Source organism: Callionymus lyra, chromosome 10, assembly GCF_982586985.1.
Source record: "Callionymus lyra chromosome 10, fCalLyr1.hap1.1, whole genome shotgun sequence".
NCBI lineage: Eukaryota > Metazoa > Chordata > Actinopteri > Syngnathiformes > Callionymidae > Callionymus > Callionymus lyra.
This window is the reverse complement of record NC_141827.1, coordinates 21,461,169-21,487,127: the sequence shown is the minus strand read 5'-3', so window position 1 is coordinate 21,487,127 and position 25,959 is coordinate 21,461,169. Positions and strand designations below refer to the sequence as shown.

Sequence of the window (25,959 nt, the reverse complement as noted above, 5' to 3'; positions counted from 1 at the left end):
GTAGTCAGAAGCATGAAAAACCCTCAAAGTTTTGCGACAGCTTCACTCAAACAAGTATTGTCCTCCTTTTGAGGATTCAAAATGAATGATTCAGTGTTTATGTGTCAATAGCAGTTACTTCTTTAACTGAGACTTAACTTTTTACATTAAATTTCACCCCCATTTTCGACATTTTCAAGATGAACCGTGGACATAGAAAATCCATTTTGGTAGAAAAACAACAATGATTGAACACTGTAATCTCCCTGGATTATCATGTCAACATGGCTGTAATCCAGTCTCCTTCCAATGACTATTTAATCCACATTTTAACATAAAACGAGCGTTTTCCTCAACTCTTCCCTCCAAAGACATGGAGTTCCTGGAAGTCCTCACCGAGGGTCTGAACCGTGTCCTCCTGGTCCGCGGCGGCGGGCGCGAGGTCATCACCATCTACTCCTGAAAGAGCAGCCCCTCCCCCTCACACTTTCTCCCCCCTTCCTCCTCCCCCATACTCCCCCCTCCCGCTTCCGTCTCCCCCCCCCTCCTCTCCTCGCCGCCGCTTCTCCGCCATCGTCCTCGTCGTCCTTCTCCACGTTTATCTGTGCGAGACGCTTCCTGTCACGTGACCCGGCTGATCCACCTGAGACAGGTCTCTTATCTTTTCTGCTCGTCCTTGTCGACGGCGGGTTTTTTTTCGGGAGGGCGCCGAGGTGTGCGTGCATGCATGTTCTTGTCTTTTATTTAACCTCCGCAGGCTTGAGCGTCGTGGCTTTTAGACGGGGAGAAAAAAAAGGGGAGCTCATGTGACTTGTCCGAGTGTCTCCCCGCGACGGACTCTCTTGTATCGGCGACACCAAGGTAACAGACGCCGGGAGCGGACGTACGAACTGTGACATTCACGGAAAACACTGAGATCTGGAACCCGACGGCTCCTCCGCATGACTCCACCGGTTCTCCTCATCCTTTCATTTTTTCTTGGTGGCTTTACGAACCTCCGCGGGCCACTGTTAGTGCCAAAAAAAACAAAAAAACAACCAACAAGCAAGGCTAGCTTAGTGTGTAGAGATTGACACGCAATGAAAACTGTGAAAGGTTCGCTTCCTAGCAGAAGTGAAGCGAGGGGATCCGCCGTCACCGCCAGCACTGCTCGAACCCCTCGTCTGTAAATAATGTACAAGCTCTGACGCGTTGTTCTGTATGAGTGTAGTATTTTTGTGACACTACGAAGGGGTGATGAAAGAGCGGAGAGACCTTAGAGTCCGAGGGACAAGCTTTGGGGGTGAAAGAAAAAAAAAAAAAGACGAGGTTTATCCTAAAAAAAAAGCTCCCGTCACTGTGTCACTAACCTTGACCAGCACTGGCAAACATTCATGGAACTCATTCTATTCAAAGTTATTTTTTCATCTAGAGAACAAATATTTATGTTTAGAGAAGTCATTTGACGTTCATATTTATGAAGAGTTTATATATCTAACGATGCCAAATTTAGACTGTCAAAAGTGCCAAAAGAAAATGAAATTCAAAGGATCTAAATCCTTAAGTGAACAGGCAGCTACTTGATGTTTGACGAGGCTACGCGGCTACGTTTCTGTTTCACCGGCTCGACCCTGGGAGCATTTTTTTATCCTGATCTCACACCAGACATGAACCTGCCTCCTAGCTAGCCTGGGAACACCTTGGTATCTCTTGAGAGATGTTACAGCTAAAAGAAGATAGTTCAATGTACGGATGGATGGACATATTGGACAGGTTGAATGGATGGAAGGACATATGATTGGATGGATAAATGGATGGATGTGTGCACAAGTGAATGGGTAAACAGAAGTATGCATGGTTGGATGTATGTACAGACTGAGGAATGTATGGATGGACAGACGGATGGATGGTTAGGTGAATGGATAGACCAATGAACAGTTGGATGAGTGGACCAGCAGACATATGGGTGGATGGATGAACAAACAAATGAATGGATGGTGTAAAGTTTGGACACACAGATGGATGGATGAACAAACAAACAAATGGATGGTGGAATGTTTGGACAGACGGATGGATGGATGGACCAATGAACGGATAAATGGTTGGATAAATGGACAGACAGACATATGGGTGGATGGATGAACAAACAGATTGATGGTAGAATGTTTGGACAGACGGATGGATGGATGAACAAGCAAACGAATGGATGGTGGAAAGTTTGGACAGACAGATGGATGGATGAACAAACAAACGAATGGATGGTGGAATGTTTGGAAAGACGGATGGATAGATGGACCAATGAACGGATAAATGGACAGACAGACATATGGGTGGATGGATGAACAAACAGATTGATGGTAGAATGTTTGGACAGACGGATGGATGGATGACCAAACAAACGAATGTATGGTGGAGAGTTTGGACAGACGGATGGATGGATAGATGAACAACAAACGAATGGATGGTGGAAAGTTTGGACGGACAGATGAATGGATGAACAAACAAACGAATGGATGGTGGAAAGTTTGGACAGATGGATGGATGGACTAATAAATGGATGGATGGTTGGATGAATGGACAGACAGACATATGGGTGGATGGATGAACAAACAGATTGATGGTAGAATGTTTGGACAGACGGATGGATGGATGGATGAACAAACAAACGAATGGATGTCGGAATGTTTGGACAGACGGATGGATGGATGGACCAATGAACGGATGGATGGTTGGATGAATGGACAGACAGACATATGGGTGGATGGATGAACAAACAGATAGATGCTGGAATGTTTGGTAAGACTGATGGATGGATGAACAAACGAACAAATGTATGGCTGAACCAATGAACAGATGGATGGATGGTTGTATGGATGTATAGACAATGACAGACAGATGAACAGAGGGAGGGACGGATGGTGCTCGGAAAAGAAGAATTTCGATTGGAAAACTTCAAGACAAAATGTGTGAAAACTTGATTCCTAGTCTAAAGTTTGGTCACATGACCTGGTGAACCAGAAACGTAGCCACGGTCGCCTCTGAAGAATCAGCTCTTAAGTTAGCGCGAGGAAACTAAACGACGGACTCAACTCTATGCAGTAGAGATTTTTTATTTATTATTATCCTCTAGATCCACCACAAAATTTGAGCCACACTCGACTCGTCATATCGTGCGTGAAACAGCGGATCTCCGGACTCATGTGATCATGTTATTTATTTTTTTACACATATATTTTAATATATATGTCGATCTCATAAGATCCATCTCACTCTGACCAAGAACAGCTGTCACTTTATTTACTTTCTGTTCTGTTTTTTGGTCAATTGCACTTGTAGTAGAAATATGACTATAAATAAATACATATATAAATATATACAGTATATATATATATATATATATATATATTAAAAATATATAGGGAAGCAAAGCAAACTAGTTTCTAGAACTATTTAAAAAGATTTCAATGTTTTTAGTGTTGCTTGAATGTCAGACCATATGTTGTGAATGCTGCTAGTATCAATAGATTTATTTGTACTGTAAATAAAAGCAAGTATACAAGTGAAAAAGGGTAAAGACAAACATATCAGCGGCGGTGAATGACCACGAGGCTTTACCTGCGAAATATTTCTCCTGCAGTCTCTCCCACGGGGGTCGAGAAAATACCTTGATGCAATACAAACACAGCCTGTGTCACGCTTTTGGGGGTGTTTCGTGTACATTTGGGGATTTTTAAAAAAACTTTATTTATGAAGTAAAAATTGAGTTAAAGAAGCAGAAATTGATCCATGGACTGGCAGTGAAAGATACTATAGATGTAAAGTAACTTTGATTGTTGCAGGACAATTCGGCGAGAGAAATTGTTCACCTTATTTCAATCAAATCGTTTCTAAACGTAGCCATTAGTATGACTAATCGGTTTTCTTAGGGTAAAAAAAGTACAGTAAAAATCCTCTCATGGACGCGACACACTTCCAGATGACTATATATATAAATATATATTAAAAATATTGATCTCCACACGAGGGCGCCAAAAAAAAAATCACCTAAGATTTATTTTCCCGGGTTCCCTCCACGAACTTGCCTGCATCAACTGAGCCTTTTAAAAATTTCACTCAAAAAGATTATCGGGGGAAAGTTTTCTCGCGGAAGAATTGATTTCAATGTTTTCTAATTGCTGTTTGCATGGTTCTCTGTGGCAATACTTGTTTCAGTGGTTTCTATAGTGGTGACGAAAAAGGCGCAGGAAAAAAAAAACCCCAACCAGGCCGCTCTTGTTGAGTTGAACACTTTTTAATTTTCTTTTTTTTTTTTTGTTGCAAATAAAAGTAAAAATGAGTTGCTGGTTATATTTCCGTGGAGAGAGAAACGGGGGTATTTATGCGACAGACGAGTGTAAATATACTCTCACTCCGGTCAGAGACACTGTAACCTTCTAGTGTTGTCTTCTGTTGTGCACTGTTCTATCACTGTGGACCAGTCTTCATGGGTTTTGTATGACCATGTGCAATATTGTTCTTTCTTTCTCACGTTATCCTTTCTATAAACCACTGGAGGCGGCAGCAGGTGTTTTTTTTATTTTTATTTACTCTCACTGAATGTCGGCCACGCGGTCGCAGCCACCATAAAGATCTAGAGTCACGAAGCACTTTAATCTGAATTGATGGTTATTCCATGTGTCTGGGTTATGATTGGATATTGATCTACTTCCTGGTTAGCTCCGGATAATAGCGTCAGACGTTCATCCACGACTGCTCCTTTAGAATCTAAGATGGCCGCCACCGTTTTAACATGTTTTATACCTTAAAACAAAATGATTTGATCAAACAATCACTTCTTTCCTATGAAGCTTGCTCGATAAAACAAAGAGAAGCGGCTGAAAAACACATTCCTAAAGCATCTTTTTTAATATAATTAGAAATATTGGAATTATACTTTATTTTATTAGTAGATTATAAGAACTAGAAAATATGCATTCTGCCTTTGATATTTACTTTTTTCACTTTAATATTACGTCCATTTATATTTTCCTACAAGTTTTAGCTAAGTTAGCATTTGTCACGCAGCAGCTTGACGCTGAACTTGAACCCAAAGAAAGGATCAAAATGTTGCTTAAAGCGACCAAACAGTTGAAGGCGTGGACTCACAGTAAAGATTGACAACATGTGTTACGTTATAAAAAAAAAAACCGACTCGTCTTCTCTGCGCTGTCCAACAGTGGCCTCTGGCGGCAGAAGAGTATATTACAGTTCTGATATCTCTTTAGATTCTCATCTCACTCGGCGCATGCGTCACTCAATTATTTATCTCTTTTTTTTTAAAAAAAAAAGGAAAGAAATGTCCTCTTTTTTTTTGTGCTCGTTACTCTAAATGTGAGGTGAGCCCCCCCGACCCCATCCCCCCCTCCCCTCCTAGGCTCCCCCTCCCTATCCCAGCCACAGCCCCCTAAACACTCTCCAGCTCTGTACTTTTAAATGTGATTGCAGTAAAAATAAAAATATATATGATCAAAGAATATAAAACTTGCGCTTCCAATACTGGGACCTGCTCTGCTTCCAAAGCGATAGTCCACTTTTTTTTCTTTTCTTTTTTGGAGCCAGCAACCAGCCTCCCTCGTCCCTCCCCCTTCCCCTTCCCCTACCCCTTCCCCTCCACCCTCCGATCGCTCACCTGCACAACTGTAGCATGAGACGAAGCTGCCGGTGATCACTACTCAGTCTCCATCCTTAAGTGGATACTAAGGGCTCTGACACACATCCGGGTCGAGGAAGTTCGTCCAAGCCGGTGAGATTTTACAAAAGCGAGTCCCGCGTCTGTGGGACTCACGTCCGCAGCTGATAATCCCAACACGCCGATGAGGCGCCGGTGGCTATCCCTGCAAGCAGAGTCCGTCCCAGTCGTGTCGTGTATCAGTGCATGCATGCAGGTGTATGAAGATATATAGTGTCGTATCTCGTTTTCTTTCAAAATCGGTTTACTCGTGGTAGACTATTTAAAAATAACTGACCCATCACTGCATCGGTATCTATAGATTTACTAGAACATTCGTTCGGTCTCGTTGTATCAAGAGAACCAAAGTGTTTGACACGCAGAAGCGTCTTTTTTTTCCTATTTTTTTTTTTCCAAACATGTAGCTCGGCCACTTTGGCTCTTAAAACTTTAAAGTTGCGTTGATCTCTTGAGTGAATTAAGTCGTGAACACCAGAAAATTCTCACGGTTTTTAATTTGTGATCTTACCACACTGTACCCGGTGAAGTGTTTCAGTTGTGTGGGTGTGTGTATGTGCGTGTACTCGTGACTGCTGGGGGGTGCGGGAGGTTGTGGGTGAGGGCGGGAGTGGGCTGTGTGTAAATAAATTAAATAAACTTAATGTGGAGGTGTTTATTTTTGTGTCAGTGTAAGTTATATATATATATATATCGGAAAAAAACATGTATTCTCTATTGTGTTTCATGATACATTGAAGAAAAAGAAGAAACAGTAGATTTATCATTTCAAATGCTTATATGGCTTCTGGCTATTCCTGTTCTATTTTATAGATTTGTCAGCACAAAATGCAATAAACCAATACCATTTTATTACAGCAACTGTGTCCGAGTTTACATTCTTTCCGCTTTTTTCCAACTTCAAGAAGCCTGGGACACCCTGGTCAGCTCACCATATGGACAACCACTCGAACGACGACTGACAAGACACATGTGGAAGCACAGCTTCCCGCTGTTACTCCTGCGCGTTCGTTGTTTTGACCTCAAAGAGAACCAGAAGGTCCAAACTGTTCAAGAACTTGTGTTTATTATAAGAACAGAAGGAGATTAAGGCACAGAATTCTGGGTCGGCGACTGTAAATGAGGAACTCTTAGATACGGCCTACCAACTGATGACAGAAGCGCAGAAACAGTTATTTCTCATACAGTCGAGCTTGGGCGAGGACGCTCCGGATTGGCTCCATGGACCCGGACCTCGTTGTGGGTTGGTACACGTCAGGTTGCTGGGCAGATTAGGGTGTCTCCCAGTCTCCCCAGACGTGAACCTTTGACTCAAGACACTGACCGTCATCAGACCAGTTCTGCGGTTTCCTGTTCTTTCACACTTTTAATTCTCACTTCACTCTTACATCGTGGCCTGGTACTTTCCATGCACTCGGGGTTAAATTCTGGTTAGTTTTCTTACCAGGTTAGATTGTACTCTGTGGATTGTTCAGTTTATTCTTTATTGGTTAATACATTGTATATTTTATAGGATCAATCTGCAAATACAGAGCCATTTGTGTCCATTTCTTAAGACATGTGCCATGTAGAAATGATCCAAATTAAAAGGTTTTAATGTGAAATAATGTATGTGTATTCGCAAAGAAATCCCAACGCAACAGTTCTCAGGTGGTAAAAGGTGTGCTTCTTTATTAGTCAAAATGTCAGAGTCACAGCCTTCAGAACACAATAAAACAATCTTCAAAGAAAACAAACTTTACAAACGACACAAAATCTTTCCGTCAATGAATGTTTGATCCGACTGGGACTCTGTTCCTCAGTTCACCTACTTAATGGAATTTAAAAAAGAAAATTAAAACGTTTACAAAAGCAGCTGGAGAGTGAACTCTACGCAGGCGACAGGTCAGTAATGTCGGGGGTACATAGACATGGGCGGGGCGTGGCCCATGTTGGGGGGTGGCCTCTGTGGCTGCTCCTGTGATGCTCCGGTAACCAGGCGGTTGATGGACTGCCCGCCTTGCATGATGGTATCCAGCGCCTTCTTGAGGCTTGGGTTTTCTAAATTAATGCCAGAGGGGTTCTGAGGCCTTTGGCCACCAGGGGGCATTGCCATGCGGGGCTGTGGGGTACCATAGCCCTGCTGGGAAGACTGATTGGAGCCAGGCATGGCGCTTTGGGTCATGCCCTGTGGAGCAGGATGAGAGTTGTAGTGGTGCTGCTGTGGCTGCTGGGTGGCCGAGGGCAGCTGTCCAGAGGAGGCAGACAACGAGCTGTTGCTTTTGAACAGGCTGAGGATCTTCGCCTGGAGCTCCTGCTGGTTGTTCAGGTTGGAGTTGGCGGGTGAAGCCCCTGAAAGGCCGAGGTGGCTGGCAGGGGCAGCTGTGTGGGTGGGGAGGGGCTGACTGGAGGACATGGGTGGATTGGAGGGAAGTGGCTGGTGGGAGGAGAGAGGCTGGTGGGATGAGAGGGGTTGGTGGGATGAGAGGGGCTGGTGGGATGAGAGGGGCTGGTGGGATGAGAGGGGCTGGTGGGATGAGAGGGGCTGGTGGGATGAGAGAGGCTGATGGGATGAGAGGGGTTGATGGGATGAGAGGGGTTGATGGGATGAGAGGGGTTGATGGGATGAGAGGGGTTGATGGGATGAGAGGGGTTGATGGGATGAGAGAGGCTGGTGGGATGAGAGGGGCTGGTGGGAGGTGAGGGGCTGGTGGGAGGTGAGGGGCTGGTGGGAGGTGAGGGGCTGGTGGGAGGTGAGGGGTTGATGGGAGGAGAGAGGCTGGTGGGATGCAAGAGGCTGGTGGGAGGCAAGGGGCGTATGGGATGCAAGGGGCTGTGCAAGTGCAGCAGCAGGCTGGATGTCAGGACGCACAGCGAGGCTTGGTGCTGGAAAAGAAAAGTCACTTCAGACATTCAACAAGCCATGCCAGTATATCTTATAAATTCAGTTCAGCGCAGCTAAGAGTAGTGGAGGAAAAGGAACCAGGAGTTACCTTTCAAAATCAAACTGCAATTAAGTCATTTTTATTTGTATAGCGCTTTTCCAGACCAGGGTCACAAAGCGCTTAAACAATCAAAACAATATTCAATAAAGTATATATTTTAAAGATCAAGATAAAACTGATAACACAACAGTTGCGAGTTTCAGAAAATCAAGGAAAATCCTGAACAAATAAAAACGTCTTAAGACGTTTCTTGAAGGAGTCAGTAGATCCATCAAGCGCAAAGAGAGAGGAAGATCGTTCCAAAGCTTAGGTGCAACAGCCTGGAAGGATTTCTCTCCTCTGGTCCTGAACCGTGTGCGTGGAACAGTAGATTCTGATCCACAGACCTCAGAGCCCGAGCTGGGGTGTAAGACTGGATCAGATCAGTGATGTAAGCCTGACCATGAATAGCTCTGAAAGTAAGAACCAGAATTTTAAAGTTGATCCTGAAAGAAACTGGAAGCCAGTGAAGAGTTTTAAGGATCGGAGAAATGCGAGTTCTTCTACTTGAGGTCAGAATTCTTGCTGCAGAGTTCTGAATCAAATGCATGTTAAGACATTAAAACAAACTGTTGCAATAGTCCAGGCGAGAAGAAACAAACGCATGGACTACAAGCTCCAGATCATGTTGTGACAATATTTTCCTAAGTTTAGAGATTTTTCTCAGTTGAAGGAAACAGTTTATGGTCAGTTTTCTGCAGTGTTGAACTAGTGACATGTCTTTATTAAATACAACACCCAGGTTGCTCAGGCTCAGTTTGACAGACTGACCTAAGTCACCCAAGTACTGACTCAACCCGGAATCTTATCATCAGGAGCAATCACCAAAGTTTCAGTTTTGTCCACATTTAGCTGCAAAGTGTTTTCACTCAGCCATTGTTTGATTTCTAGCAAACAATTGACTAAGCTGTTCAGCCTTTGGGGCTCAGTTGGATCAAAAGAGCAGTAGAGCTGGATTTCATCATCAAAAATGTGATAAGAAACATCTGGAAATCTCTGAATGATTTTACCGAGGGGAATCAAAAAACAATAAAGGACCCAGAACAGAACCTTGAGGGACTCCACACAACAGATCTGCCGATTCAGACCTCATTTGATTGGCAGATACACCAAAGAAAGGGATGATAAGAACCATTCTAATACAGACCCAGACAGTCCCACTTCATCCCTCAGTCTACTCAGCAGGATCTGGTGATCAACTGTGTCAAAGGCTGAGGACAGATCCAAGAGAACCAGAACAGTGAATTTACCCAGAGTCAGCCAACATCATGATGTCACTGGACACTTTAAATAAAGCTGTCTCTCCGTAGAGTGATGTTTACGGATGCCAGACTGAAACTTCTCATGGAATTCGCTCTGATCCAGGAACAAAGATAGCTGCTCAGACACCACCTTCTCCAAGATCTTGGAAAAGATTGGGAGCTTAGAAATAGGCCTGACATTAAGGAGGTCAGTTGGGTCTAAGCCTGGCTTTTTGAGCAGAGGCTCCAAAATGTCATGTTTAAATGCATTGGGAAAAACCCCCGTGGAAAGGGAGAGGTTCACCATATCGGTAACCCAGGGGCCAATTACATCAAATACTTTGATAAAAAAACCTACAAGGAAGGACGTCATCTGAGCCAGAGGAGGGTTTCATCTTGTTCACCAGTGCCAAAATATCCCCCAAAGATACAGCAGTGAAGGAAGACCAAGAGGAGGAGAGGGGCTCAGAGACAGTAGGGGTTCCAAACAAAGGGGGAGAGATTTTCTCTTTGATCAATTTAATTTTGTCAATGAAAAATCTCAACAATGCATTGCTGTCAGCCAGTTTTCTGATGTAATCAGATCTAGCAGTTTCTACCATCTCATTGTAAGAAGACATCAGATCCCTGAGGTGAAGTCTGTGTGCCTCAAGTTTAGTGGACTTCCAGAGACGCTCAGTCTTTCGACAAAGTCTCTTCAGACTCAGGAGATCTTTATTTGTCCAAGGGAACCATTTTTTCTGAATTTTCAAGTTCGATTAAACAGGTGCCACTTGATCCAGTATTTCAACACAATGAGTCGTGAAACAGTGAATCAAACTGTACACGTTTGGGCAGTCATCAAAAAAAAGAGGGTCAAACATAGCAGAAAAACTGTCTGCATTATCAGCTGAGATGACACGCCTCTGAGACCTAACTTTCAAAGGCTTAGGTTCAGGGATGAAGTCCAGGTTAAACAAGACAAGAGAATGATCACTCAGATGGACATCATGTACAGATACATTAGAAATGTCCAGCAAACTGTCCATATATAGTTTATAAAACTAAAAACCAGTGGGTGACTCATTCACTCATGGGTGAACAGAATCAACGGGGAAACATTGCCTATAACTCAGATCATTTAAATTATTATTATTATTATTATTATTATTGTTACTACACTGAACTTACACATGTTCCTTTGACTGACAGCGAACACATGTTTGGAGCTTAAGAACCTCCTCGCTTTGGTGCAAACAAACTACTAAAGCCATAGGCTCTTGAACACGTGTTCTCACCTGCATGAGCGTCTGCGGGCGTCCTCGATAATCGAGCTCGTTTATCCTTCAAATACGCAACAAGTCGATCCAGTTCATCAGGAGTCAAAAACCTACAGGTAATCGGACAAAAATATTAAATAATTTGTTTCTTTCTCCGTCAAAATAGAGTCAGAGTGGATCTCAAGTTCACCTGTTCTCTGCCAGAAGGGTGATGGTGGTCAGCACAGAGATGGGGTGAGCTTCTCTGTCCGCCTCCCTCAGCAGAACATCGTCCGCCATCTTGGCTGCCTTCCGGGCTATTTCATCCCGTTCCTTCTCGCGGTTTTCAACCTTGTAGGTGTCAAAGTTGTGAGCTACGAGCATCATGGCGTCCTGCATGGGCATGTTCCGGTGCTCTGCAACCACAAGAAAGCGTAAGATCACAGATTTTGAACCCGGAGTCGACGCGCTTCATTACCTTGAGGAGTTCCAAACAAGATGTTGACGGTGCAGGAGCGGTGCATCTGATGCTGCTGGGTGATGATGATGGCAAATGGCGTGCGAGCGCGCCCAACATCCTCCAGCGCTTGGGTCAGAGACACCTCGGTGTTGAGGAAGATCAGATCCACCACCATGCCCAAGTCACGGACCTTCCTTCCGACCGTCTCTGCATATTCCCTACTGTTGATTTGATCGCAAAATGAGACGCTATTTTCTACACCGTGTCTCAATTCAGAAGCAGGATGGGATGCAATCCGACTCAAATCAAAACACAAAAGAGGCGTCACTGCGTTTACAGGGAGGACTTACTTTTGGGCCTTGTTGACCACGATCACAGAGCAGTCGACTGGTCGGTCCAGGTCGTAGCGTCGCTGCACTTCTTCATAATATTGACGATACAGTTCGTTACGGCGTCTTTCTTCTGGTCTTTCCTCTGCTGTCCAGTTAGAAAGCAACAGATGTCATGACGTTGATCAAGAATTCCGTACTTAAAGACAACCCTGAACCCAACACCAACCTTCTGCTTCACGACGTCCATTCCAAGGGTCTTTGTAGGGGTCTCTGAAGGGCTCTTCCTTTCTCCTGTAATAGTCGTCGGCAGCTGCTCCCCCTCGGTACACCCTGCCGTATTCGTCCCTGCTGTGGCAAAAACATGTGAGCCTCAGAGGAATACTCAAATTCACAGGAGACCAGAAGAATGTATAAGATACCCATGTGTGGGTTCTCGAGGGTCCCTCTCCCGCTCTGAGCTTCGGTATCGGAAATCTTCGCGGTACCCAGGAGGCCTGGAATCTCTGGAGTCCCGTCCATCCCGTGGATAAGCCGGTGAACGGGACCGAGTCCGAGAATCTTTGCCATCCCCATAGCTGCCTCTGAGAAAACAGTGCTCAGTTACTGCGAGAACATTGGACCGATTTCAAACTTTTACGAGTGTTTTATAAATCCGTGTACAGGATTTAGAAGGCAGCATTTTGGTTGTTGAGTCGCAATGTACGAGAAAATGGCACACCACCGTTTTACGAATGGTTTGCCCCAATGGGTGATGTTGGGACTTTGAGAGTTGCGACAATCTCGCGGAAGTGTGCGTTCACAAGAGCGGTCCAGCAACAAATCTCACAGCTGCGAAAATGATAGTCGGAGGTTCCAACGGGAAGACGTTTCTCCAGGGAATGACATGAAAACGTAAGTAGTTTGTCGCACACGAAGATTAGCAGCGAGGAATCGAAAACTAATGCGATGAAAATTCAAAAATGCGTCCATAAATGAGGATTTTGGATACTTGAACCTTTTCCTAACTTTGACACCTTTTTCGACAATGAAGAAATACTTGGATGAATGAAACCATCTCATTCTGAATCAGTCGCAATGACATTTGATTGTATGATCCAAATATTTGTTTTGTGTGACTGAAGGAACTCGCTCATCTAGTGGTGAAAAAATCTGATAACCAGAGCAAAACCTGTTTCACAGCAACACCTATGACTAATAAAGTATCTGAGGATAAATGCAACATTTTAATCAGACGTTGTGCTTAAAAACAGCAAGTGGTCATTTGAGAAATTGATCGAATACATCAGGCGAGACGGTGGTGTCGAGGATCGACGTTTCCCAACGAGGCTGGCGTAGTTAATATGATCAAGTCATGGTCCAACTAAACGCAAAGAAATGATCCAGGCAGATGAGTCAGATACAAGACTTTATGAGAACACTCAGACTGCTCGTTATTTCTACACATGTTGGAATTTTCCACTCCAGCACCCTTTGTGTGTCCAAAACTGTGTTGTGGATTCAGAAGTCTTAAGCGGTCCTTCGGTAGAAATGAAAATCTGGTAAAATACGCTTTTTATTGGCCGGTCAGGGAACGTGGGGGGGTTCTTCGGACGCGTTAGGGATTACTTTACCTGCGAGGAGGGCTCTGCTGCGACGGAGGTTTAGCTTGCCGTCCCTCCACTGCCATTTTTACATCTGCAAATAAACCAATCCAAACATTGAACAAAACAGTCACATTAAAATCAGGTTCACGCAAATTAGAGACGCCACATCAACATGATTGCAACGATCCAGAGGAGTTCCAGACTTTCAGAAGGTGAATTTTAAACGGATAAGGAATTCAACACGTCGGATATCTTCGTTTGTTACGACGCGACAAATTTTACGGTACAAAACTTTTACGTCGAGTGTGAATTCCAAATAGGAAGATACTAAGTAGAAATACTCGAGGATATTTTCGTGTTGCGTTTGGTTGTTTTGAACACTTTAAACAGCATTTACTACGGCAGTATTACGGGGAGTTAGGATGGATAAACTTCATTAATCCCTCTGGATATCTCTATCGGGAAATGGTTTAACATCAAAAAGGTTTAAGGCCACATTGGGTCATTGGAAACTTCCAACTTTGTTCCTCACCAATGAGTGAGAAAGACCCATTTGATTTGAACGTCTGAACATAATAATCCAATTTATTTCGGGACAGCGTGCAATAAACATACGGACACTAAGCTGACCCAGAGTGAATGGACATGTAAAAATAACATTTTTGTCACAAAAATCGAAATTCTAATTAAATAATGCATTAATAACTACAATTTCAGAAACATTAAGAGAAAAGAGAAGTTGTTAAAGTCGTTACATAAACCTTCATAAAGAAAGAGAAAAGACAAATCCTGTAATGTTACAACACATTTAATTTCTGAAAATGCAAATTAAAAACTGAAATGCATAGTCATTTGCTCTTCACCAAAATCATCGGGATGCAACCACAGTTGTTGAGTCTTACCTAATTTATAACCTTTATATATTCGACCTTTTTGGGCCATCTTTGCCGCTTCAGCCTCTTCAACGCGATCAAATTGAACAAATCCATATCCACGAAAGAGGGATACGCCTGAAAGAGGGAGATTTAAGGTTGTTCATACTGGAAAATAATTGATGGAAATGCCGGCTTTTTCAAAAGACGACCAGTCGTAATATAATAATTCTAACTAATAAATGTTTTCACAAACGGGAGCAGTAGAGGAGGTGTTGCATTTACTGACCAACAATTTTCCCATTCACTGTAAACAGCTCTTCCAGATCCTTCTTTGACATGTCGGATGTCGGCAAATTTCCGACAAAAATCCTCCTCTCCAAATCTCGAGGGTTGTTGCTGCTGCAGGCGTGTGCAAAGCGGCCCAGGGAGGGGCTTGGACTCCTTCGGCGGGACATGATTGAAATCCAATCTCTTGCTTCTTATCGTTCAAATGCTTGAGCACAAATCGCCTAGTTGACATAAAGGCGATTTAAATGGCATCAAAGATCCTGGAAAATGTCAATGAGTCACAAAAGAGATCAAATTCTCCTGAAGATCAAAGGGTGTAGTTTAAAAGACAAATCAACGCAATTGAAATGAAGCGCGACGACAACGAGTAAGGTCAACCTCAGGAAACCCAAAAATGTTATCGCTGGGGTTGTTTTTTTTTTTTAATTCATGGCTGGTCCAAATGGAAATCAAGAAATGAAAGTTCCACTGCGCATCGTAAATGCAGACGTGAATCAGACGTGTCCAAAAATGCAAATTGGTTTCCACGGTGAAAGGTTTAGTGCAAATGTCAGGAGGAAACGGACAAATAGTCATTTTTTTTAGGAGAACAGAAATAATTTGTGCTTGCAACGATATAAAGAGCAGTAACAAAGTGCTACTGATAACTATAGTGTTTAGCTTTCTTTAGCCAATGCTTTAACAGCACAGAGGTTTACTGGAAGAATGTCACAAATACATCAGGAAAGAAATGCCTTCGCTCAATAATTGAAATTTTTACATTTGGACAAAAAAAGAGAGACTATAAATGTCTGAAAAGAAGAGGAACATTTTAGATGTTTTTCAAAAAGAAACAGAGGCCACAGCTGGTGTGGAAGACTGTGAACGATCACATTGTTTGGATTGCTTGCTGAATGTAATGTTAGTGACTTCATTATATGGGGAACCTCAACTACAATGTCCCATCGATCACCATTTTTATGGCTTACGTATGTAAAAGCTACTTTCTATTACAGAATGAAGTGTCAAATTGTATATTAGACATTAAACATCAATATACACATTTTGTCATGTCACTTTGGGAGATAACTACCTCAGAAAAGCAGATCTTGGATGCATGGAATAATATAACCAATTCCCAGAAGTTTTGTAAAAAAAAAAATGTTTTAAGCAAAAAAAAATCCATTATTATGAGATTGTGATGGTCTTTACTTAACAAAAAGCCAAGCAGCAATAAAAAATGTAAAGTTATAATAATGTCCTTTACATTTAATATACTTGCAAGAGCTCCGTGTGTCTCAGTTCACGGCTATGCCGGTGTCGGGAGTGAGATTGAAAGCTTTTGCTGCAAACCATCTTAAAATATAGACTTGTTTAATTTCTCATGTCAGGGCTTATACAGTAGGGACATTGCAGACAAGTACTATGGAGGTATTATGAGGATTTTGTGGTGTGGTCCTTTCAGAAGATAAACACACCTCTGCCACTAACACCAAAGACAGGCATAACTCACAAAATGATCTCACCCCTTGGTCGAGTAAAGGGAGTTTAATGTACATTTTGGAAGTATTATCCCTTTAAGGTAAAATGGCTAAACCTATTTAGCCATAGATATTATATCTGAATTGTAACTCAAGATGAACACTTTCCACAAAAACGTATTACCAAATTGAATAAGGATTTTTAATTTAAAGAAATGTTATGTACAGAGCTTGGAGTTTATCTACTTAGAAATGCTGTTTAATAATCAGCTTCTCACCTGGACAGGAACTTTGAAGATGAGTCTCCTCAGCTTCCCACAGGACTACAGGGAGAAAAGAAAATACTTTAAAGTGACAAAGTATGAATGAGCACAAATACACATCAAAGTGAAACTAAACACATGGACATTTTACAGCCCTGTGTAGGCCTAGAGTTACCCTTCAGTCGTTTTCAATTGAATTCATGTGTATTTTCTCATACAAACGTCTAAATAAACGTTTCATTTAAACACCTGCGAGGGTCATATTGAACATCCGTGTTTGCGACTTTTTCCTTTTCAACATGGAGTCCACACTGACGACACCAGAGTGCAATGTCGCATTTTCAATTTAAAACGATAAGCAACTTAAAAAGCAGGCCATTTGTTACACCACAGAGGCTCAAATGAAGTCGTATTCGTCGCAAACGTAAGGACGTACAGAACCAGCTGATGGTAGCAGCATGCTAAGTCGAGTTAGCTTCCCGCGACTCGACCTAGTTACTCTACATGGCAAAAAAGTAGTCGGTGAATGTGCTTAATTCAACAAAATTATGACACATTTTCGAACAGAAATTGTTGAACAATAAGTCAAATGTTGACTTACATCGACAGATAAGACGATCGACCACTGCTAAATCCACACAATACGAGCTCTTCTTCTTGATTTGAATGGCGTGCTGGTTGCCGCTAACCAATGGACATGATTACCCCCAGTGGTCACACGGTGTTAGTGCATACAGCACGCACTAAATCAGTACAAGAAATCGAAAATGAAAGATAAATATTATTGAGACGCGTATAAAAATAGGATATTAATGAATATCATATCATATTAAATTAGGACACGTAATGGTTATTATTTTCAATTTGAAGAGGTTTGCTTTTTCACATCTTAAAATAAATTACTATATACAGTATGTTTACAAACATATATAAGGCCTTGTGTATTTATTTTTTTAAACGGAATAATCTTTTAGCTGATAAGAAATATACTTGGGTGTATTATAGTGCGAGGCCACAAAACATCACTGACATATAGCCCTTTACAAAACACAAAAAGACTTCAAAATATACAAAGAAACACCAACATCTAGAGTGTATTTCCTTTACTAATTCAATTCAATTCAATTCGGTTTTATTTAAAGTGTCATATTATATCTTAAGACACTTTACAGTTTAAGTAAGACTGTATTGGAGAAAAAATAAACAAATTCAAGTCAGTTTGCGTGTTGTATGTTTATAACAAATGGTTTAACAATGTTTCATATTTTGTTGTATTAATTCCATTTCTCGAGCCGCTCTAATATTCGAAGGCGCCACAATGGCCCCACTTTGAAAAGCAACTGCTATAATTCTATAGTTCATATTTTTTGCACTGTAAGTTTTAGTTAAATATTGAATATTAACTATTATAATTTTCCCCCAGTTAACTTCTTAAAAACAAAATAGAGTACAGGTATTGTTTTTTTCTATTTAAATGGTTTAGTTAAAACGATAAAAGATTGAATCAGGCAATTATTTATTATTGTATTATTAATAAGTATATATTATGAATTATTTTAAGATAAATAAGATTTTTAAGAAAATAATTATAGTAATTAGTTTGCCTGGTTCATTATGTGGATGTGAAATTTAGACATACAATTGCATAATATATTTTTAATCGGGAACAATTACAGATTATATGTCACCGTGAACCTGTTTTTATTTATGTTTGTAAATAAAATAAAATAAACAGTTCGATTGTGTCCTCGTCTAAGTGACAGCGTTATCTAGTCAACATCGATGGGAGTGGGTTGCCAAAACACTTGTCTTTTCCGCATTATCCAGCCATCTAAAGAGAGCCGTGAGCATCAGGGAGGAGACGCGCATACTTGGCAACCCCGGTAGTCGCTTTGTTAACGTCTCATCAGGCAAGATGGCAGAGTTCGAAGAGATCAGCGACGAAGAGAAGGTATTGACACCTAAACGACACTAAGTCATTATAAATATAATTCTATTTGCTGTGCATCTCGAAGACGTTCTATCGTGTGTTTCTATTTGCCAGCGCGATGTGTTTGTTGTCAGCTGGGGGAGCTAGCTTAGCCGAGGCAGGGATGTGTTTGACAGTTGAATCCACTGAACCATATGTTGTTTCTCTGTGTTTAAACCTTTTTAATTCAACATTTTCTTTCCATAAACGCTCGACAAACATGCAGTTCTTTAAATCCTGTATATTTGTGAGCGTGTACACAAGTTGAAAGCTAATGCTAAAGCCAAGGAAGTGCAGCTACTTCCTGCATTTTGCGATGTTGGTCAATGACAGGGCAGCGACCCACACCCAGTCTGCTGGAGTCTCTGTATCTGCTGACGACACGTCATGTCTGCCTCGGAACCGAACATCACATCCATCAACTTAATATTTACGTATTAAAAGTACGTGCTTGTTGCTCTGTTTTCCGTCACCTTTTTGCTGCGATCATGTCGGGACTTGACGTGTCTTCTGAGGCTCTTCCTGCTGTTACATGTCAAGACGTTACATTCCACAAACCCATGGAATGTAGACAATACTTCTCCAAATCATTCGTTTATTTACCAAAAGTCGACCATTACACATCTTATCTCTTGGGATTCTCCATTTTCTACGGACAGTTTAATGTAATATATCAAGTGACATCTGTAAGATTCGCAGTAGACATTTTTCTATAGTAGTTGACATGTTTATGGAGAATGTGTTCGACATTTTAGGATGATTTAAACGAATTTAAATTATATTAAATTAATGCTAAACTCACTTTAGTTTTAATCACCAAAACATATTTTCAAATGTATTCCCAAAATTATTTTTTTTTGAATTCAAATCATTCCAAATTAACAATAAACTTTGATTCAACCCTTGTTTCTTAACATCATTTCATTTGCTCATGAAACAGTAAAATTATGTCGACAGAAACAAAACTTATAAAGTTTACATTTTTTACTTTAGATTTTTAATTAAGATTGTTGTATTCATTCTGTTAACCCCGTATGACCATTCCTATTATATATAGTTTTAATACCAGGGTTGTGTATTGGCAAGGATCTGGCAATACGACACAGCGGCAACGGTACGATATATTTTAAAATATTGCGATACAGCAGAACCATGAATATATGTGTAGTGTTATCTTGTAGTACTTGACTCTGGCGTTGCAGGATTTAAAAACCACATGACTCTTGATGAAGTCTTACATGCTTTCATTTGTTTTTAAAACAAATTATGTATAAATCTCAGCTTGAAAAGCTGCAGGATTCGACAGTATCCTCTCGTCCTCAGTAATTTCAGATTCCATTGTTTCTTTAGCTGCGGAGGACATAATGAGCGTCCGGAAGTTTAAGTGCAACAAAAAAATGAATGAATATTCGGTGGTTAATTGTACATACAATAAAATGATTTTAAACGCGCTTTATTTAACTGTCAACCATTAACTATGGTACATTTCAAAATATGATGCACTATTTTTAAAGAAAGAAATCCAAATGGCTTATAAAAAAAATTATAATTTATACAGTGGTGTTAAATATCGATAGAAAAATAATATTGCCCAAATCTTGCAGGATATAATTCTTCCTTTACCTGCCGAGGACTTAATGATGCATGTTTATTGTAAAAAAATAAATAATAATAATTCGAATTGTTATATTTTACACACACTTTGTTGAACTATAAACCATAAACTAATTATGGTGACTTTTTTTATTTGAAAGCCAAAGAGATAGACATTTATTTTTAAGGAAAAATGGATACACCTCCTTATATTTCATTTATTTTTCCACTTTTTAGTCTTTCAGTTTTTTTTTTCTTGCCTTAACTCACTCTGGGAAGCTTTGTCACTGCCGTGCGAACATAATCCGGGCAACGCATTGTGATGTTCCTTTTATCCTTCCAGCTGGACAGACCATCATTTGTAGGTCAAATACAGTTGCTGCCTAAAGGGCTAAACAACTGTCTGCCTGCGAGACACGACCGTCACTGTTGCCGTGAAACCACCCCCTGTTGTTATTCTACTAAAACTGCCGACCTCTTTTGTACCAGTTTTAATATCCAAGACCAAGATTCTAGCCGGGGTCATAACATTGGATTTGCCGTCATAAATCAAATGTTCTTTTGTTCACTGTGTGCACTGCTGAGTCACGATGATGGGAGTGAACAGCTAACATGTCTTCATACATGGTTGTGTTGAATGTCAAGTCTGGTCATCACTGTCATTTGTGTTAAAATCATCGTATCATTCCTAGAGGGTTTTATCGCTCATATAAAGCTTTTATAGCAGCAACTATTTCTTAATTGTTTTCTAAAGACCCACTGGGCTTTCTCCCTTTGACACGACTTGCTCACATATGCACACTGGCTGCTGAGAAGGACGTTGGGCAACAGCCTCCGTCTAAGGAGTGGCTGTAATAGAGCTCACGAGCCCACTGGCTAAGAAATGAACAGCTACCGCTTTGTGAGCTTCACTGCAGATTCTCAGGATTTCCGACGGAAACCAATGAGACTCGGAATCGTTCATTGGGTTTCACGACAACGTTTGAAACCGTGGTCACATATAATCACGTCTGAGAAGCTGGTTAAGTCGACCAGAATCTAAAAATATACAAACCGATACTTTGTCTGAGTATAAGAGGGAACTGTGTCTTTTCTCTCCAGTGTGAAGTTGGAAGGTTTACCTTACGAATGAACAAACTCAAAGCTACAATTCTAATCATACACTTATATCCGCCTGTGACATCAATATCTCTTTTTAAATAAACGGAACTAATAATAATAATTATACAAATCATAATAATAATAATCATCATGTTAATAATGCACTTTATTAAGCAGCTTTTTGAACATTGTTACTAAGCCGTCTTAAAAGCTAGAAAGAACATAAACATACATCCAATGTGGTCCACTAGCATTAAATTAACAATGAAACCCAAATGGCACTACAACAGTCAAAGGTCCTATAAAAGAGATGTGTGGTTATTCAGGTTCCTGGTATCGGAAAACTCTGTGTCTGAAAATGTTAATTAACCAGAAAATGATGCCGTACCTCCACCAAGGAGCTTTTATCATGTGACGGCATCCAATACAATGATTAAAAATCCTGTGTGATTCAAGAGCTGGGAATTGTACCTTCATAACGAGACCAACTAGTCAAGTTAGTTAAGCTGTTGTCAAACCTCTGTATATGTATCGACCCTAAAACAATGTCGAGCACAATAACAGTCATGGAAGTGTTTAGTGATTCGATTGTATGCTGTTTTGTTAAAATTGCTTGCACACAACCACATAATCTCCTTGGCAGAGGTAATGATCGGAGAATGGGTCAGTTCCAGAGGCCAGTTCCAGGGGTCACATAGGCCTCGCTAGCTCTTGGTGAAGCCCTTGTTCAACCTGAAACTACTTCGAACACAGAAGCTTAATAATAAATAAAGCAGCTTCAAATATTCTTGTCCTCCTTCTGAGAATCTAATGATATTTTCATTTATGTAGGTTCGCATTGCAGCTAATTTCGTGGTCCACGCTCCTCCTGGAGAGTTCGGTGAAGTGTTCAACGGTGAGACTTCGCTGTTGCTCAAGGTCGGTGTGGAAAAGGTTGACCCTGACTGTGTTCTTTGGTCCTCCAGATGTGCGGATCCTGCTCAGCAATGATAACCTCCTCAGAGAAGGGGCGGCTCAGTGAGTCTCCTGGCTTTTAGAACCAAGAAATGTTTCATATTTGACATCGACTTTTCCCCTTTTTCTCTGTGAATACAGCGCCTTTGCCCAGTACAACATGGATCAGTTCAGCCGGGGTAAAATTGAAGGCTGTGAAGACCCGGTGAGTGACCGAGACGCCTTAAGAGGCAGCCTTGAAATGTCATTATCGGCCTTTGTTTCCTGTGAAGGTTCTGATAACGGATCACGGCAACTTGGGCAACGGTCGCTTTCACGACCCTCACAACAAGATCTCCTTCCGGTTCGACCACCTGAGGATGGAAGCGTCCGACCCCAAACCCCACGAGGGCGAGACGTCCCTCAAGTCCTGGAGGGAAGCCTGCGATTCTGCCGTGCGCAGCTACGTCAAGGATCACTACCCCAACGGCGCCTGCTCCGTGAGATACACCATCAGCCTCGACCATCTTAGAGGAACCATCACTCACTCTTGTCTCGACACAGGTTTACGGGAAAACCATCGACGGCCAGCAGACCATCATCGCCTGCATCGAAGGTCACCAGTTCGAGCCTCAGAACTTCTGGTAAAAATCTGCGAGCTAAAGCGTTGCCACGCTTGTGCGGCGGTTCATTAACAGGGTTCTATTGCGTCGTAGGAACGGACGCTGCAGGTCTGAGTGGAAGTTCACCATCTCACAATCTACAGCCCATGTGGTCGGAGTCTTGAAAGTGCAGGTGGGTCTAAGGAGGTCCAGGATACATCATCCTCACCTAAAACAACCTCCTCAATGGTTGTTTAAAATGGGATTTTAAAAGAGCCAATCTGTAGTGATTAAAATGGTGTTTCCGGCTCCTCCTGTTGTTTGAATAGTGTTTATACATGTCATAAATTCGCATTGGTTTGAAGAACAAGAAAAACACTTGATGAGTTTCTCTTCAATCGTCCTGTAAACTTCTAAAAGTCCCTAAGACATTTTTATTTGTGCAGGTTTTTACTTGTGTTCGTGTCTGTGTTGTCTTGACCTTTTTAAGTATTTATTTTATTGGCTATTTTTTGATTAAGCGCTTTATGACCCTGGTCTTGAAACTTGCTCTATAAATACTAATTACTCACTTACTAAGTACTTTTTGGTGTCGATAATTAATTCAAAATAAAACCATAAATATAAAATAATAATGTTTCATATTGTTGCTATAATGTGTAACATATGTGAACAAAATTAATAAGTCCAGTCTATCTCAAAATAGCACAACAGAAGATTGAACATGTTTGTTTCTGACTCCCCCCTGTGTTAGAGGAGTATCATTGCAATGTTGTGAAAACACCCGCCCCCGGAGCCACAATCCATCTTTGCTAACAAACCAAGAGAGTCTCGTCGAGTCAGTTTACTGTTTGGTCATCCTGGAGTCTTCAGCCATTATGGCAATGAATGCAACTGCTGTGAACGACCATCCAAGCAGTTTTGTGGTCATGTCGGTGAATAAGGTTCATGATTCAAACGGAGTTATCTTGTGATCATGATGAATGTTCATAACTGGACAAAAGAAACTGAAAAAGTCAAAAGGTTACTAAATGCTGCTTTAAACTGTCTTGTTACGTGCAGGTACATTATTACGAGGATGGAAACGTGCAGTTGGTCAGCCATAAAGACATTAAAGAGTCCATCAACATCACTGTGAGTATCTCGCTTCTGAACGGACGACCTTGTGTTAAGAAGGTCAGGAGCCGTTACTTTGATCTAGAGCTGGACGGGTGTTGAGGTTGTGGCAGGACATGAAACATGGGTGGCAGAGAAGTTATATCAGGGATGAGCGGCTCTGTTGCCACTTGATGTTTGTCGATGATTTGTAAGGAGAGTAAATTAGTTTCTGTAATTAAATCACATTTCATCTGCACGTGGCCAAGTTTAACCTGAATTTATTTTACCAGAACGAAACCCAGGGAGCCAAGGAGTTTGTGAAAATCATCGAGAAAGCAGAGACCGAATACCAGGTAGAGCTGCGACTCTCCGGACCCGTCCGTTCAACAAAGACTTGATTCTGAGCCTCCTCTTCACAGATGGCCATCAGCGAGAACTACCAGACCATGTCGGACACCACGTTCAAAGCCTTACGCAGACAGCTGCCCGTCACCCGCACCAAGATCGACTGGACCAAGATCCTCAGCTACAAGATAGGAAAGGAGATGCAGAACGCTTAGAGGTGTCGTCCTCGCCGAGTCTTCTTGAAATGCAACAACGAGAATATCTCTTGGACAGACACGTGTCCCCTCTCTTCCTCTAACCTTCTAATCTCCAAAAGAAAATGTGTCAAATACTTTCACATCTTAAACCGCTTGTTCTTCGTTTGGGACCCTCGGCCTCTGCAGACGTCCCCCCGATGACTACTAACTTCTCTCTTAACCTCCAGAGCTTCCCATAGTTTGAACACATATGCAACTTGACTTGTTACCCGACTGGAGAAACTTGACGGCAGCGAACGACAAACCGGTTGTTTTTTTAATCACACATCTCTCTGGGTGCAGAGTTGTAGCCAAAAGAAAGAAAATATCCTCCTCTTCCTCTCTCTCTCTTTTTCTTTACTCGTTCTTTGTTTTCCTCAGAGAGACTTTCGCTGACCCCCCCTCGACCCCCTCGATCCTTGTACCCCCGACAGTAAAAGTTTCTGTGTCCCTCTGACAGCTGTCTGCCTTCAGCTTTTGCTATATTTTTTATACAAACTGTAAGTACATTTATTATTCGTGAAATAAAACCGTTGCACCAACGTTCACTGGTTTCTGTTTTTTTTTTTTAATAACACCAATAGTGCCTTAAATGTGTTTTAGTTGTGTGTGTGTATTGATGCTGCTTCTGTCAGAATTATTTTGGGGGGAAATTGTGTGTGAGGTCCCAGCTGGTTTGAAATGGATTTAAATTTCATTTTCTTTAATGTAAACATTAAAGCAAACATTTTAATTCATATGAATTAATACGATACAAAGTTACGTTTCTCAGTTTAAAAAAAATGAACATATTATGATCATCAGCGGGAGGGGTCGCAGGAGTTTTCCTGAGCAGAAAAAATATAAAATAAAAGTAGAGATGAGCTCCTTGGTGGTGGTATGCATGGGCCTCAGTGCTTTTCTAATGTTCTATGTTGGGTTCTTTCTTCTTTATATGCTGCACACTAACTGAATCTGGAGTCTAGTGAAGTTTTAGAAAGAAGCCAAATATCTGCAGTTCTGCCAAACCCCCCGTCCTGTCCCAGCGAGCCCACACATGTCCTCATGTTTACATCGTTTTCAAGCTCTGTTACTAATAACTCACTTCACATTCAAACACAAAAAGATCAAAGGAGTTAAGTGAACATCAGAAATAGTGTCAGGGCCCACAAACTATATGCAGTATATACAGTATATGTAATATATTTGCAGCAGAGTACCAGCTATTGATAAAAAGTCAATGGTATTACATAAAAAAAATGAATTTATGTCTGAGCTGGGAAAACATTTTTGCATGTTATGTGTATTATATTGAGTACATTACTTTGTGTTATATAATACAATTTTCCTGAAAATGATGATGATCAAAAACTAAAAAAGAGAACTAGCAATAACCACAGTTTGTTATTCCTGCTCCTATTCCCAGTCATCTTTTCCACATACTCACACTTCCTCCTGGATACGTAGGAGCCTTAAAAACAATATTTAGGTTAAACAGTTAAAATCCACAACATCGAAAACATTCTCTTCGGAGCAGATTTTCAAACAAGTCAAGGTTTTATTTTATTGTAAACTAAATCATCGAACGATCTGACAACTGTTACTTTTAACTACACGCAAATTGGCGCCCCCAAGTGCTGACTTCCCGCCACTACATATTTAAGATCACTAAATACTGGGTGAATTCCCACTTTCAGTTTAAAATTTCGCACATTTG

General features: G+C 41.3%; 3 protein-coding genes across 8 annotated transcripts in view; 2 read left to right on the top strand and 1 right to left on the bottom strand.

The window, feature by feature from the left end:
- slc12a5a (solute carrier family 12 member 5a) overlaps positions 1 to 6,544 on the top strand; it is a 102,517-nt gene extending 95,973 nt beyond the window's left edge. For both annotated transcript variants that reach the window (XM_087801689.1, XM_087801688.1), the window contains exon 26: positions 351 to 6,544. In XM_087801689.1, coding sequence (XP_087657815.1) covers positions 351 to 442 — 92 coding nt within the window. In that variant the 3' untranslated portion in view covers positions 443 to 6,544. The remainder of the gene's footprint in view (positions 1 to 350) is intronic.
- Positions 6,545 to 7,326: 782 nt separating this feature from the next.
- On the bottom strand, positions 7,327 to 17,083 carry ncoa5 (nuclear receptor coactivator 5). 5 transcript variants are annotated; one of them, XM_087801690.1, is made up of 12 exons: positions 16,988 to 17,083; positions 16,402 to 16,446; positions 14,662 to 14,884; positions 14,403 to 14,510; positions 13,528 to 13,591; positions 12,337 to 12,498; positions 12,144 to 12,265; positions 11,936 to 12,062; positions 11,604 to 11,806; positions 11,337 to 11,541; positions 11,165 to 11,256; positions 7,327 to 8,548 (listed from the first exon to the last, which is right to left on the bottom strand). In XM_087801690.1, exons 3-12 carry the CDS (start codon positions 14,828 to 14,830, stop codon positions 7,569 to 7,571), a joined length of 2,232 nt encoding a protein of 743 aa, XP_087657816.1. In that variant the 5' UTR covers positions 14,831 to 14,884; positions 16,402 to 16,446; positions 16,988 to 17,083; the 3' UTR covers positions 7,327 to 7,568. The 5 variants fall into 5 exon arrangements, with proteins under 5 accessions (XP_087657816.1, XP_087657819.1, XP_087657820.1 ...); XM_087801693.1 differs by having other exon boundaries at positions 11,936 to 12,059; XM_087801694.1 differs by having other exon boundaries at positions 12,144 to 12,262.
- A 1,133-nt stretch (positions 17,084 to 18,216) lies between these two features.
- Positions 18,217 to 24,806, top strand: LOC148070948 (F-actin-capping protein subunit alpha-1-like). The gene is made up of 10 exons (XM_087801698.1): positions 18,217 to 18,337; positions 21,881 to 21,944; positions 22,015 to 22,066; positions 22,145 to 22,208; positions 22,276 to 22,482; positions 22,547 to 22,626; positions 22,699 to 22,777; positions 23,647 to 23,718; positions 23,973 to 24,035; positions 24,102 to 24,806. Exons 1-10 carry the CDS (start codon positions 18,302 to 18,304, stop codon positions 24,240 to 24,242), a joined length of 858 nt encoding a protein of 285 aa, XP_087657824.1. The 5' UTR covers positions 18,217 to 18,301; the 3' UTR covers positions 24,243 to 24,806.
- Positions 24,807 to 25,959: the final 1,153 nt, after the last annotated feature.